At 39.2% G+C, this 13,965-nt stretch overlaps 1 protein-coding gene across 15 annotated transcripts in view; it reads left to right on the top strand.

Moving 5' to 3' along the window:
• The window catches only part of MTMR3 (myotubularin related protein 3), an 85,723-nt gene that overhangs the window by 48,341 nt on the left and 23,417 nt on the right, over positions 1-13,965 (top strand). For all 15 annotated transcript variants that reach the window (XM_074887749.1, XM_074887748.1, XM_074887747.1 and 12 more), the window contains 5 exons: positions 708-874; positions 4,664-4,760; positions 6,272-6,385; positions 12,919-13,124; positions 13,343-13,474. In XM_074887749.1, coding sequence (XP_074743850.1) covers positions 708-874; positions 4,664-4,760; positions 6,272-6,385; positions 12,919-13,124; positions 13,343-13,474 — 716 coding nt within the window. The remainder of the gene's footprint in view (positions 1-707; positions 875-4,663; positions 4,761-6,271; positions 6,386-12,918; positions 13,125-13,342; positions 13,475-13,965) is intronic.

Genomic DNA, 13,965 nt, shown 5'->3' with positions numbered 1-13,965 from the left:
ACAAGCTAATGTAATTTTAATACACTGCTCTGAAGATTAGTTTCTCCTGTGCAAGGAATGTTCTCACTAGCTGTTGTTGTTAGTCTGTAATGTTAGGCAAAGCTCACTTTCAAAAACATTGTGCTTCCCACCAAGGCCAGAAGGAGAATCTTAACATGTGAGATAGGGGAATAATGTAAGATTTCAGATACTGGAGTTTGTCCTCATTATTCTCAAATGAAGTATATTAATCAAATAGATATTTCTCCTGTGTCTGATGAAAAATGTGTTCTTGTTTACGGGAATACGATGCATAGATTATAATGTATGTGATGGTTTTGTGAGTTTCCATGTGAGACCACCAGTCAGCAAGTCCCTGGAACACATTCCTGTATTTGATTGTGTGAAACTTGCAGACCAAACTCGGTGATGTTGTCCTTGGTTTTTATAATGAATGTATGCATAAATGGCTTCATCATTCATGACTAGTAGGGCACGCTGCTGGTTTATTCACAGTCACAGAACATTGCTTCCGAAGTGTGTATTTCTTTACTAATATCCAAAGGTTTCATTTTTACTATCCATTAGAACGTACATGGAAGCACAACTAAGTTATCACTAAGATGTTCTCACTTTTTGCTTCCACGGATGTTTTCATAGCCTGTCAGATCTTATAGTCTGGCATCTTTTACTGAAAGTTAATCAGTAAATGTTTGTTTCTGGGACAGGTGTCAGTTTTCTACTTTTGAGCAGTGTCAAGATTGGCTTAAGCGACTGAACAATGCCATCCGCCCTCCTTCGAAGATAGAAGACCTTTTCTCATTTGCCTATCACGCTTGGTGTATGGAGGTATATGCTAGTGAAAAGGAACAGCACGGGGATTTGTGTCGGCCAGGTACGTGCAGACACTTCGGGGATCATCACAAATGCATTGACTGGTAACTGCTGAAATCCAGAACTTAGAAAAAAAAGTTACAAACAAATTCAGTCTGTGCTGTTGTAAACTGAACCTGGAATATTCCAGTATGGAAATATTTTTTGTACATAAGTTCTTGCACTTCTTCACTAGCTGGTGAATATACCTTATGTGGTAATTTACACCTTCACTTACAGCAAAGTGTCCTTTAATGTCTTGCATGTCTGCCGCACCGAGTTTTGTTCTGGCTGAACCAAGGAGCTACTTTGGGGTCAATATGCAAAGCAGTACCTGAACATCCTGAGGAAATTACTGTGGTGGATTTAGTTTAATCAGTCATGTATGATACTAATAATGATTTGTTCACCATGGCAGCAACTTTCAATCTAAAACGTTTCATAATGATTGTGCCCACTTTCTGTAATTGCCTAGAGCAGTGGTCTTCAACATGGATGTTGAAGAGCAGGAGGTGAGGGAGAAGGAAGTCCCTGAGCTGCTCCTGAGGTTCATTCACAGCTGCAAGACAACGACCTATTTTAGTGAAATACCACCCTTGCTGGAAAGTTTTAGAAGCCCACAAGTAAATAAAAGCCAAAAATTGGGATGCTGGTGTTTATAGCACTTGTTTGAATATAAGGACATCTGAGTTCCAGGCCCTCTCCACTCACAATTCACTCATGACTCACCTTGCTGGGAAAAGTGTCCCAGTTACGAGGTTGAGGAATGTTAGTGTGATTCTGTCCTTATTACTGAAGCTGGTCTGGGGCTGACCAAAGACTATAATCTCTTTGGTGCCTCAGGAGGAGCAGTCAACAGGTAGTGTGCAAGTAGGAGGAGGTGCTCTGTGTTTCTGGTTCCTGTTGCTGTACTTATGTTAGTAGTTACTGAAAAAAGGCAAACAAATCCTCAGAGCAGAATGTGAAACCCAGGTCTTTTCCCTCCTATTTAAATTCAGGAGCTGGAAGGTAGCAGACATGTAGGTGGATTGCGAAGTCTCCTTCTAGTCCTTTTCCTCACTGAAACAGATGAGCTTCACCCTAACATGAGGTTAGGATGAGAAGCAGCATTTAACTTTTAATTAACTTCTAGCAATCAATTTTTTTCCTTGTAGGTGTGCCTATCAACTTTTTTTTAACGTAGTAACTTTTTCTTCCCTGTAGCTTGCTTTTTTCTGGTGGTAGGCATTCTCCTTTTAAGAGTTGAATTATAGTTGAAATAAATCTATGGGAATGTAATTATGTAATTGAACAAGTGAATCCGAAGACATTATAATTTATTTTTTTACATCCAAGGAGCCCAATATTTGGTCGATACAGACTAAAATACTAAATTGCTTCAAAATCTACCTAAGTATCAACTTCTAGGGAAAAACTGTAAATTGTTATCAGCATATTTAATGGGAGATATGAACTGAGGCTCACAAGATCAGCTTTTATAGTCAGAAGGCACAAGTCCACAGAATGTATGGCTTGCTTTTTCTCTGCTTTTCAGAGTTGATAGGGATGCTTCGAAAATATTATCCATCTTGGCTCAAAACGCCTCTTAAAATATCAGTGTTTCATGAGGAACAGACAAAATGTTAGCAAGGCTAGGGTTTAATTTCTCAGAGGAAAATGTATGATTTCATGACATGCACAGTAGCTAAAAAATTAAGAGGGAGAAATCAAACAGAATATTTCATTTTCATATAGTTCTATGTGTTTTTCTTAAAACCCACTAGCAGTCTGCAGCATTGATGACTGGGAATATTTCCAGTATTCTCATTTGCTATCCAGAAAAATCCTTAAGCATGTATCAGAGTTTTAATGGCCATTCCTCAAAGCACCTGATAATGAACCCCATCCTCACATGCTGCAAGAGCACGATGCTGTTCCAATAAAAGGATTTTTTTTTAAAAAATAAAAAGTCACTGCTAAGGAAGAACATGACAGCGGTTGTTGTCTGGCTGGAATGTATTGTCCCAGTTTCACCTCTGCACTTGACAAAGGATCAAAGGGCTCCTCACAGAGCTGCCATCTCTCCAGCTTTTGTAAAACAGGGACTCGAGCAGCTGATCTATTTGAGTAGGTGGCTAGGAGATAATAAATTCAAGCTCATGCAGAGTTCATGGGAGAAGCGGGAAATTGTTGGCAAGCTCCAGTCTAATTGATCTGGTGATAGGGAAGGTAGAGCAGAACTACAGTGCCTGTGTAATACTGAGACTAGCCTTCTGCAGAAAATGCATGAGACAGGAGGCAGAACTATTTCTTTTTTATGGTACTGTTGTACCAGTGGCATAATGTAAGGGGAAGAAGTGATGAAGGTCACTCAGGTCCGTAGATTTTACCGCCATGTGCCTTCAAGAATGAATGTTCTCCATTTGCACACAGTGTCATTCTCACATTTTACCTTTCAAAAAGAGTAAGAAAAATAATCTCATTATGCAGATCTCTTGCACATTGTCCATGTTGTAAAGCATGTCTGGATTTGCAAAGTACCATTTTCGGTGTATGATCTGACCGGTAGGAATGAATAACATTACAGCTTTTCTTTCACAGTTAATTTAAGTCCTGTAGTTAGGCTGCTATCTTTATTCTTAATTTACCTATTTCTCTATATTTATGTCTCATTGTTCTGTAATATCACATAAAAAATTGTTTTAGACATGTACATTTACATCTTTGACATAAATATGTATCTACATACGTCTTGGGTATTGAAAAACTTTAGGGGTTTTCTGTAATATATAATGGAAAGATGTAATATTTAAAGCATTAATTTTTCAACAGGTTTTTTTTCCCCTGTTGCGTGATGCTCTGCCTCGTGATTTAATGATACAGTAATTTAAAGAGACAAGTAATGGACAGACTTTCAGAATCTTTTTATCTCGTGGTGCTCACATGCTTATTAAATTTATCACATTTTGCAGCTCTGAACCTGGAAATTTTGTACGTTATTCTCTGCTACATGTTGATTGAGTACCTTCTAATTCTCTAGACTTTCTGTCTATCAGAATAAATATTCTTTATTGCCGTTGTATATTTTTCAGTTGTATTTTGATACTTTTAAAAAAGCGTTTAGGAAATAAATGGAGCTCATTCCAGTTCCTTTAATATATTAATCCAGGAATTTGTGAGGATCTTGTGACTGATATTCGTGCCAAACAATCATTTATGCATTTATCTTCATATCTCCACATGACTCGTGGAGGAATAATGTCCAATTTACAGATGGAAAACTGAGATGAAGGTTAAATTACAGGGCTTTCCTACAGTCATACAGGAAACCTGTGGCTGAAATTGCATACTAAATGGAGATCACCCAAGTTCCAGACCACATTGCATATATTACCCCTTCCAAGTATTGGTCAGTCCAGAGCTTCACCTTCTCTTTGATACAAAATTCTTCTGAACTTCAGAAAAGAGAAATTACTAGCGTTTTCCCACTAAGACTGCTGATGGATCTAAATTGCTTTTGCTGATGTACTTGGTTCCGGTCTGCAGCGTTATTCTTTCTTATATGAATTTACAGAAGCTGGTCATTTCAGAGAAAAAGTCCTTGATGGACTTTGACATTTCTGGAGACTTGACCACAGTACAAGCTGTGGTTCTCCCGATATGGATTTTCAGAATAGGATTCTGAAATGTAGATTGTGTTTTTGGACTGTTCTTTTTTTTTTTTTTTCCAGTTTTTAATGAGTACAGTGATGTTTTTCTCTAACTATTTTGAAAGGTAAGACTCTTACTACTGATTTCGCATTTATTTTCTCTCTCTGCTTTTGATACCCAGGAGAACATGTAACTTCAAGATTTAAAAATGAAGTGGAGCGGATGGGTTTTGATATGAACAATGCCTGGAGGATTTCCAACATCAATGAGAAGTACAAGTAAGTTATGTGGGCTGCTGATTCACAGCCAAATGACATCTCAAAACACCAATTTTGTTGTAGCAGATTACTGGAACTTTTTCCAAGTTCTACAGTCCCTAATAAGGGACAATTAGAATTATGATTTTTTTTGTTGTTTTATAGAAAAAAATGTGCCGTAAAGTTTAATATATTAGCTGTTACAATTTTTGTGGGCTTAGAAATACCAGATTTTGATGTGCTTGCTGGAGGGCTTCTTAGAGAATAAGCATTCTAATGGAAGAAATGAAAGCCTTAAGTGAGCAAAGAGTGGGGTTTGGCTGAACTTTTAAAAACCGTTTTTTTTTATTGTGTCTTAATTCTTATGACAAAGACTTGTATTAAAAAAAAAAAAAAAGTTGGTTTGGAAGAGTTAAGCTTGTAGATCCTGAAAATAAGAGAAAACACCTCCTGTGGTCCTGAAAGCATAGACAGATGTCCTCTTCTCTAGCTGCTGGAGCGGAGGAAGGTGTTCCTCCATTCACGGTTGCTAGGACAGAGTGGACTGGCTGATCCCTAATCCAGTTCAGAGCAAAACCAGCAGTAACACTTTGTGATGAAACATGTTTCATTGCTCTTTCTTTGCAGGATAATGACTTGCAGATGGTGGTTGGTGTCACTGCAAGAAGAATAGCTGTCTCAGTCTTTAAAAATCTAGGGGAAAAACATAGCTCTCCCTTACATATTTAATACTGAAGAAAAAGGAAAAAAAACCTTACATGTCATATGGAAGCAGAATAACACAAACAACTCCTTTCCTTCTTGTGGCCAGCACTTGAGGAAAGAGCATTTTTTCAGGATGATTGATATATTTTTCTGAATGGAAGAGTCTTAGACACGTGTTCATGTCTGTCCTTGTGCAATAAATGCATCTCTTTAAGGGGATGGACTGGGGATGAACTAGTTTATGATTCAGCAATGTATTGCAGTCACTACTGACTGCTTGCCCTGTTCTCATTGGCAGTCATGGCTTTATTAGTTAAGCAGTGGAGTAGGAGATGCATCTAGTAGAAGAAAGTTCCAGTTAGCCAGTCAGATATGATCCACTGCACTCAGATTCCTGCCTTCAGCAAGGGTTGATTAGCCAATGGACTTTTTCCACACTTACACAAGATTTATGTCCTGTATCCAGTAGCCCAGGGTGGCTCTGCTTCTGTATTTTAGCATGGAGAGGTGTGGAATTTCTTTTCTGAGGTCCAGTTTATTTCAGCAGCTGGAGTTAAAAACCACCTACCTGCGAATTTCCTGAGAAAACACCAGGTTGAATCTTCTAATTCTGAAATGCATGTATGCACCTTGATGTTCACAGTGCTTTTGTATACTTGAAGGAGGAGTTTATTAACACACAATGAAACAGGAATTAACAAAATGGCAGTTTGCTGAGATGAACAGCTGTCAGGTTGCTTGTACTGCTTATTTGTGTGTATTGTCTGGGAAGCGTGTAACTGCTCTGTATCACTTACATTCAACCCTTTGCACTGCTTTTCTCACAGGCTCTGTGGTAGTTACCCCCAGGAAATCATAGTTCCTGCCTGGATCACGGATAAAGAGCTAGAGAGCGTGGCAAGCTTTCGGTCCTGGAAGCGCATCCCAGCTGTTGTGTACAGGTGAGGCTCTTGTAGGTGGAACAGCTTTCAGCAGGCTGTAAATGCGGTGTTCTAGCAAATAAAAGCTGAAGTAAGTTGTGACTGGGAAGCTTGGCTTGTAATGAAAGGTGTTCTGGGCCCCAGATGTCCCCTCACTGAACCTGACAGACTTCAGCAAAAGTGTTAAAGGTATTTGAAAAGAATATTTTTATAATTTATTCAAAGTAAAGAGCAGCCTGGCTTGCATCTTGCTGTGTTTTTCCATGTATAACATGATGTGGAGGGATGCTGTGTGAAGGCCCAGGACCTGCTAGGGTAGAGTTGGAGAACTAGGCTGGGAAGAGGCAACAAAACAGTCTCCTCCGTGCTGTCCGGTGGAGTGGTACCCAAGCTGATCCACCCTGGGACTCTGGCTGGGGTGAGGTCCTGCTGTTCCACTCCAGAAGGATCCCAGAAGCGGTGTGGAGAACAGGACCTTGGAACAAAACACAAACCACCCTAAGGGTTTAGATATTGAACAAGGATGACAGGGAACCCCTCTCATGAGCAAACATTCAGACCTGCATTTAACTGACAGCAAAGTATGACCTGTTAGGCCTGATAGCTTGGGGTCTTTGTATTTGCTACTTTTGTATGTATTGTTTTATACCTATTCAAAACTCCAAGAATGTGTGAGACAGCAGCACACGTTGGCCCTTGTCAAGCCATAAGTGAGGTAAGGCAGACTGACTACACATTCACATTCTGAGTGGGACTAATGCTTTGTCTCTTGTAATTCCAAACACATACTGTAGGAGCACTCAGCATTTGCATCTCCTGCAAGTCATTCCTAGGGTAGTCACCTCTGTTAAGATTGATTTTATTTTTTTTTAATATGAAAATGAAAAAATGTAAGATGAAGACATCAAAACAGCAGAGGAAATGATAAATGGCATCTCTGGCTAGGTGCTCCTTGATTTTTCTCTAATTGTCATCTGGCTAACATTCAGACTGCAGTATAAACAAGGACAAATACCAAAATTATTTAAGGGAGATAAAAACTCAAATTAGAAAAGAATGTACATGCTAGCTCTCTAGATATTTTAGATAGTTTTAATCAGTCCATCTCTTCCTTAGATTGAGTCCAGCAATTCTTCATAACAAAATTGCTTTTCTGAGAGACTGGTTTTGGCAGTTCTTTACTAAGAAATATATTTCAGTGTCTGTTTGTGTTGGGTTTTTTTTCCCAAATATTCTGGAACCTGTCATTTAATACCTTGGCCATTTTCCTGGTGTAGTTATCCTCCCATAAATGTTTAAAATCTCTTCAAAAAATCAGATGACAAAGGGATTAAAAAGATAATGAATACTTGATAATTCCATTAAGGCTGCCTAGCCACCCATTACTTCTAAACAGACAGAAAGGAAAGCTGTTCTCTGAGTGGCAAGCTAAATTTAGAGAGCAGTAAATCTGACAAATTTGTACGGCCTGGGTCGGAGGAGCAAGTGTACAAGAGTTAAGAGTGGGCCACAAAACATTATTTACCTAGCTTAAGAGTTCTTGTTCTATGAAGGGAGAACAAATTAGCTGGTGGCAGCAGACCATTATCTTTAAATCCTCCTATCTTTTCTCCTTTTTATTCCAAATAATAAAGGGGTTAGCACAATCTTTTTCTGAATGTTAAGGAATTGCTCCATCCTCTGTTCAGCTCTGTGAGGGGGGAAAAGTGCTTTCCAGCATATGCTAATTTTTTAAGACTTAAGGTATTTTATTATTATGGTCGTACATAAAAATGTGTATTTTATATATGTATAAAAGAGGGTGTAATTTATATGCGGTTTTGTGTTCAACTTTGAACACTGCATTTCAAGCCATTTTGTGCCTTTTATGCAGTTGTCACATAATTGGGGGACACCTCACCTGCAAGCATGCTTAACACAGGGAAGCATCCCTCCTCCTTTCATGGCTGTACAGGAGAAGCAAATCACTCCCTCTGCGTTCTTGGGTACAGCTTGCCTTCTGGGGACGTTATGGGGGAGTGATTTAAGTGTTCAAAAGACCTCATAGACCGAAATTGTTTAATCCCTGGCATTCAGTTCTCTGCGGTTCTCATGAGACTATGCATGTTAAATTACCACATAGTTTTTCATTTGTAATCTTAAAATCAGGGGGAGAAACATTCTTCTCTTTTTTGATTTCTCTTTTTCCTTATCTTGACATTTAGTAATAGATTTTTCAAGACATCCAGTTCATCATTCTGTACTCTAATAGAACTCACATCAGCTAGTGGTTGATGATCCGTGTGATTGGAAATCCACGTATAGTTTTCTCTCAGTATATGTTGCCATAAACCAGCTTTTTTTCTTATTTTTGGATAAGTAAGGGACAAAAGCTCATTCAGCATTTCTTACGTGTTGAAGGTGATTTTGGGACTGCTAGTTTCATTATTGATCCCATTTTAAAAATCTGCTCTTTTTGCTTTACCTCAGGGGAAAAAAATGTGATAATGATTTTTTAAAAATTTGTCCAATAACTTGTCTCAGATACTGAACACTGGGACAGAGAGAGATGAGAGACACAGAAACTTGGCAACAAAAACCTCATTGTCTGTTGTTGTAAAGCATTCAAGAGCTATGACAGTATGAGCGGGCTGAATTCAGAGGCAAGCCTCAAAAATACTCAAGTTGAGATTGGACTGTCAGGAACATTGCTTCTATTTTATGATAAGATTTCTAGAAAAATCTCACACTCAGCTTCTGTGGTTTTTCTCTGTGATTACAATTTTTAAAAATCTAGGCGTATATTTATGTAGATAATTTTTAAAAAAAAAAAGTCTAGGCACATATTTACATAGATAAATCTGTCTTGTAACATGGTTTTTTGTAGCTTATCTGTTTTGGTCCCAGAATATCAGTGTTAGGGAGAAGCCTTTTTGGATTTTGTGGCCAGACGATAGAGAGGACTTCATACATTATATAAACAGCCTCTTAAACTCATGAGAACCTACTTGCAAAATATCTGTGTTGAAGGCGTCTTTTTGTCTTGCCCACTGCTGAAGGTTGGTTACCCGCGCAGGCAGCGTTTCTGCCAGCACAGGAAGCAAAGGTAAACAGAAAATTGCCACGTACCATGCTTGCTAAATTATCTTTGTGAATTGCAGCAATGATTTTTTTCAGTTGCAAGTGCGAGTAGTTAAGTCGTGCTGGGGAGGGAGCTATTCAAACCTTCATTAGTCCTCCCTGTCTTTGCAGTTACAAGGACGTGGTGGATTTATTGTTGTACTCAAAAGGTTGCTTGAACACAAGGAAGATTAAGCATGTGCAGAGGTGTACCGTACATCAGAGTTACACAGTGCTTTATAAAGGGCTTTAGAGTTATCTAATGGTGATTTACTATTTTGTTTCTGCAGGGAGGCTGCATGTTGCTTTGTCTCTAGAGGGTTAGGAAATTTTCAGTGGTGGGTTTGTTTAAATTTTTTTTTAATCTTTTTTTGGTTGCTGAGATCTGAGTGACACCATCTTATCCCCAGCTCTATCTCTAGGGACCTCAGAATCACACTTGAACTATTTGCTATTTTTCGTTCCCATGACCAGTTGGAATGAGTATGATTCCTTAGACCTCCAACATTACCGTAAATAGAATTGTTTGCTGATTTCTGCTGGTACATCTGAACATTGCATATTTGCGGAGGCTTAGGAGTGTTAGGGCTTCACAGATATCAATGAACTCAACTTTTGGCCTAATGATTCTTTATTATTTGCGGTATAAATGGGAGCCAGGAATCTGGAGGTGAAAATATAACTGTTTATGAAGCTATGAAAATGATTCCGCTGGCAGGTAGTAATGAAATCTGGGAGAACATACGGAAAAATAAATGAGCTTATCCAAGTGTTCAAAATAGATTTCTTATGTGTATAATGATGTTCTATTTTCTTTTGTTATTTGTGCAAGCATAGCAGGGAACTAGGTGGCCTTTCAGTGATTGGCACGTATTTTTTTCTGAACTAATTTGATATCAATAGAGCTGTTTCTGGAAGGCTATTCGTTTCAGCAGAAATACATTTTCCTTTGCATGCAGTCGGCTGGCACCTGGTGTAAGTGCCGTGGCATTCGGATTGTGTTTCCTTTGGTTCAGTTAATGCAGTGTGTCAGTTGCTTCCTCTTGGTGAAGGAATTTTATATGAACCAGTTACAAAAGAGCTATGAAAAATACTTAAAATACCATATCACAACCTATTTTATAATTCTAAGTTTTGCAACAGGGAGCCTTAACCCGATGTAAGTGTTGCTTTTGAATGAGTAGCACGAGGCAGCCGCTGCCGCCTACTGCTGTGCCCCGCAGTGACACTGCAGAGGTGGTGCTGCTCAGCACCTGACGGGGCCTTGACAGCTCTGACAACAAATTATAAACCAGCTTGTCACACCTCCATAAACATTTGTTACAGTGGTAAGAGCAAAAAAAGTTAAGATTTATAGGTTTGGGCGGGCTTTCTTCCTGTTCAGGGCTGTCCAAGTTGAATTCTTAATTTGCTTAAAGATTCAGCTGACCCTCACCATTCTGTGTCTTATTAGAGAGAATTAAACAACTCTTGGTTGAAATGAAGCTGGGATGGCCAGTTTGTTTGCAGGAAGACTCTGAAATCCTTTGTTGCATCATAACATATAGGAACTGTAATTGGTGTGTGCCTTCTTTATAAATACAGGGTTCTGGTGGGTCTCCTGAGCAAGAGCAGCATCGCCTAGAACCGCCTTTGCGTAAAGGGATGTGTATCTGATGGAGAACAGCACTGTGTGGATAAGTGGTAGGGTATTTCAGACGTGACATGAGGCAGGGAGTAAACTTTTCTAGGTGTCCCATTCCTCAGCATTGTTGACTTGCCATGTGGCCTGAGAGAAGTTGTGTCTCTCCTCTGCTTCGGCCACTCCACCTGCAGCTCCTCTTACTGACAGCTGGGCTTCTGCTTACTTACCTGCTGATGGCTGACCTCCTGCCGTGGCTGAGGTCCTCAGAATTCAGGGTACTGCTAGTGAAGGTCAAGGAGAGCATTGCTGATTCCAGATGTAAACACTTCAGTGAATGAGGAATTACATTTCTGTTGGCAGCAGTGGGATGTACCAGCATGGAGGCAGTAAGTGAAATTACAATGATAATATGTTTCAGTACTCTTTCTTTATAGTAGATTATAGGGGAGAGTTTTAAAATCTTTTTTAGAGTATACTTGCAATGGTTGGATATGCTTTAATTATTTCAAACCAGTTCTTTATGTGTAGTACAAGAAGCTAGCTCAAATTTAAGAAAATGACTACTAATTCTTCAGACATTTAAAAAAGAAAATCTGATTGATTTTTTTTTTTTTTTTAATGCCACTCCCCAGAAGATGGCTACGGTCAAGTTAGGTCATTCTTCAGTTATCTCCTTGACATATTTTTTTATTGATAGACTCATCTCTCTACTCCATTTGCCAGTCCTCTGAAGTTTTATCAGTATATAGAGTGCTTGCAATTTATATTATGTTTTAGAAGAAAAAAACTCTGTTAATAAACAATATATCCTTTTTTAGTGCTACTTAGCTGTCTGTAGCAAAATTTACTTGCTTGTGGACTTTGTTATTTACGCCTGGCACCACACTGGTGTTTACATCTAAGAGCTGCTGTTGCTCTTCATCAGCTCCTTGGTGCTCTTCTGCTAGATGCGATCCGTGTTCGAGAGGCAGCAGGTGAAACACCACCCAGGGAGGTTCTGGAAGAGGGATGGAGAAGACCCCCACGTAGAGCTGAAAAGGGGATGCTAGAGCTACTCCTTTCCAACAGATGCTAATACCAAACTTCAGAATGAGTAGAACTGCAGATGTTTAGCATCCTTTTTGCTAGTGAAACAACACCTGCAATACACGGGCTTCTAGATATGGTTCTGCAGTGTTCAAGGGTCGCCTCCTGTGATTTCTAGGTGATGCCTAGAAATAGATACCATCGATGTACAAGAGTAAGGGTTTGGGTTACCATTAGACGTCATCGGACAAAAGGTGTGCCCCATTCTGCCAGTATTTCCTACCAAAATCGTAACATTCTTCAGATTTAATTAGTGGTATGTTTTGATTTTAAAAATCTCATAAAAAAATTAATCTGTGGTTTTACTCCTGTCTTCTAGCTTTAAGGTTAGCATGAGTTAAATTGAACTTTCCTATTTACACTGGTATTACAGCAGTAGACCTGACTAGCCAGCAGGTGTTGAATACCTCTTTAATGCCTCATCTGCTGTTCCAGAATGTTCCCCAGCTTTCACTGGCCAACAGGCAACAATATTGAGCAAGAAAATGCATTGTTTTCTCTTACTGACCTCGGCTTTGACTTCTACCTTTCAGTGACTGTGGGTCACAGTCAGCATTTTGAAGGGAAGCATGTGGAATACATTGCCACTGAACCACAGGTTGAAGATAACTGCTTAAAGGTAGAGAGATCCCCAATGGGAATTAAACTACTGGAGTGCACCATTTAATTTTTCATGCCCTCTGTGTTTTTCATCCCGATTCTTCAAGTCATGCACCGTTGTTCTTTTTATTCTTTTCTTTTTCAGGCACCAGAGCAATGGAGCAGTTATTTCCCGCTGTGGACAGCCTGAGGTCAGTTGGTGGGGCTGGAGGAATGCAGATGATGAACACCTTGTCCAGTCTGTCGCCAAAGCCTGTGCCTCAGATTCAAGGTCCAACAGTAACAAATTAATGAATGGAAATTGTTCCAGAGATTTCTCCAATGGAGGAGACCTCTCTGACGTGGAATTTGGTAAGTTTGTCACTGTTCTTTTTCTGTAAAGGGCAGAGCTTTATATAAAAGCTCTTATATGTACTGTAAGAGATCCAATCCTTTGTATTTAATCAGGCATTCTCCAATTTTTGTATGTGCAATGCGTATGCATTGTGGGGCCTGAATGAATCATTGGTGCAAGCAGTGTCAGAAATATCCTTTTCAGTTACTCATCAGTTTCATATCCTCTTCCCCAGACTCCTCAATCTCTAATGCTTCAGGAGCAGAGAGTTTGGCAATACAGCCTCAGAAGCTTTTGATCTTAGACGCACGATCTTACGCAGCAGCTGTGGCAAATAGAGCCAAAGGAGGAGGCTGTGAGTGCCCAGGTAAGCAATGTTTCTTCTTAGTTTTCTATTAATCAAAAGGATTTGCTCAAATATAATTATACTGATATACTTCAGTACTGCATATTTAACAGACTGCGTGGATGCAACTACTATTCATCTATATGAAAGTTCTGGATCACTACAGCTATCACACAGCCCTTCAAAAGGACAGGTTTAGCTGTTAATTAAGTCTGTTTCTCAGAGCATAAAACCAGCTGGTAACAGTGTTCAGTAAATGCTGAACTGTGTGGAATATGCTGATTAGCTTTCCCCTGCTGAGTCAAATATATAAACTAGAGTGAGACAAAGGTGTCCAGTGTGCTAAATGTCAAAAAAACTCCTGAACAAACTTGTAAAAATTCACTAACCGTAGAGGACAATAATATTCTAGAATGGTTCTTCACAGTACAACTTTTCAGCAATTTTTCTACAGCTGAAACATTTTTCAGCATTTGTATCATAACCCGAAGCATCTGAAATCCTGATTCATC

This window comes from Strix uralensis, chromosome 17 (genome assembly GCF_047716275.1).
Source record: "Strix uralensis isolate ZFMK-TIS-50842 chromosome 17, bStrUra1, whole genome shotgun sequence".
In the NCBI taxonomy this organism is placed as follows: domain Eukaryota; kingdom Metazoa; phylum Chordata; class Aves; order Strigiformes; family Strigidae; genus Strix; species Strix uralensis.
This window is presented reverse-complemented; position numbering and strand designations above follow the sequence as displayed.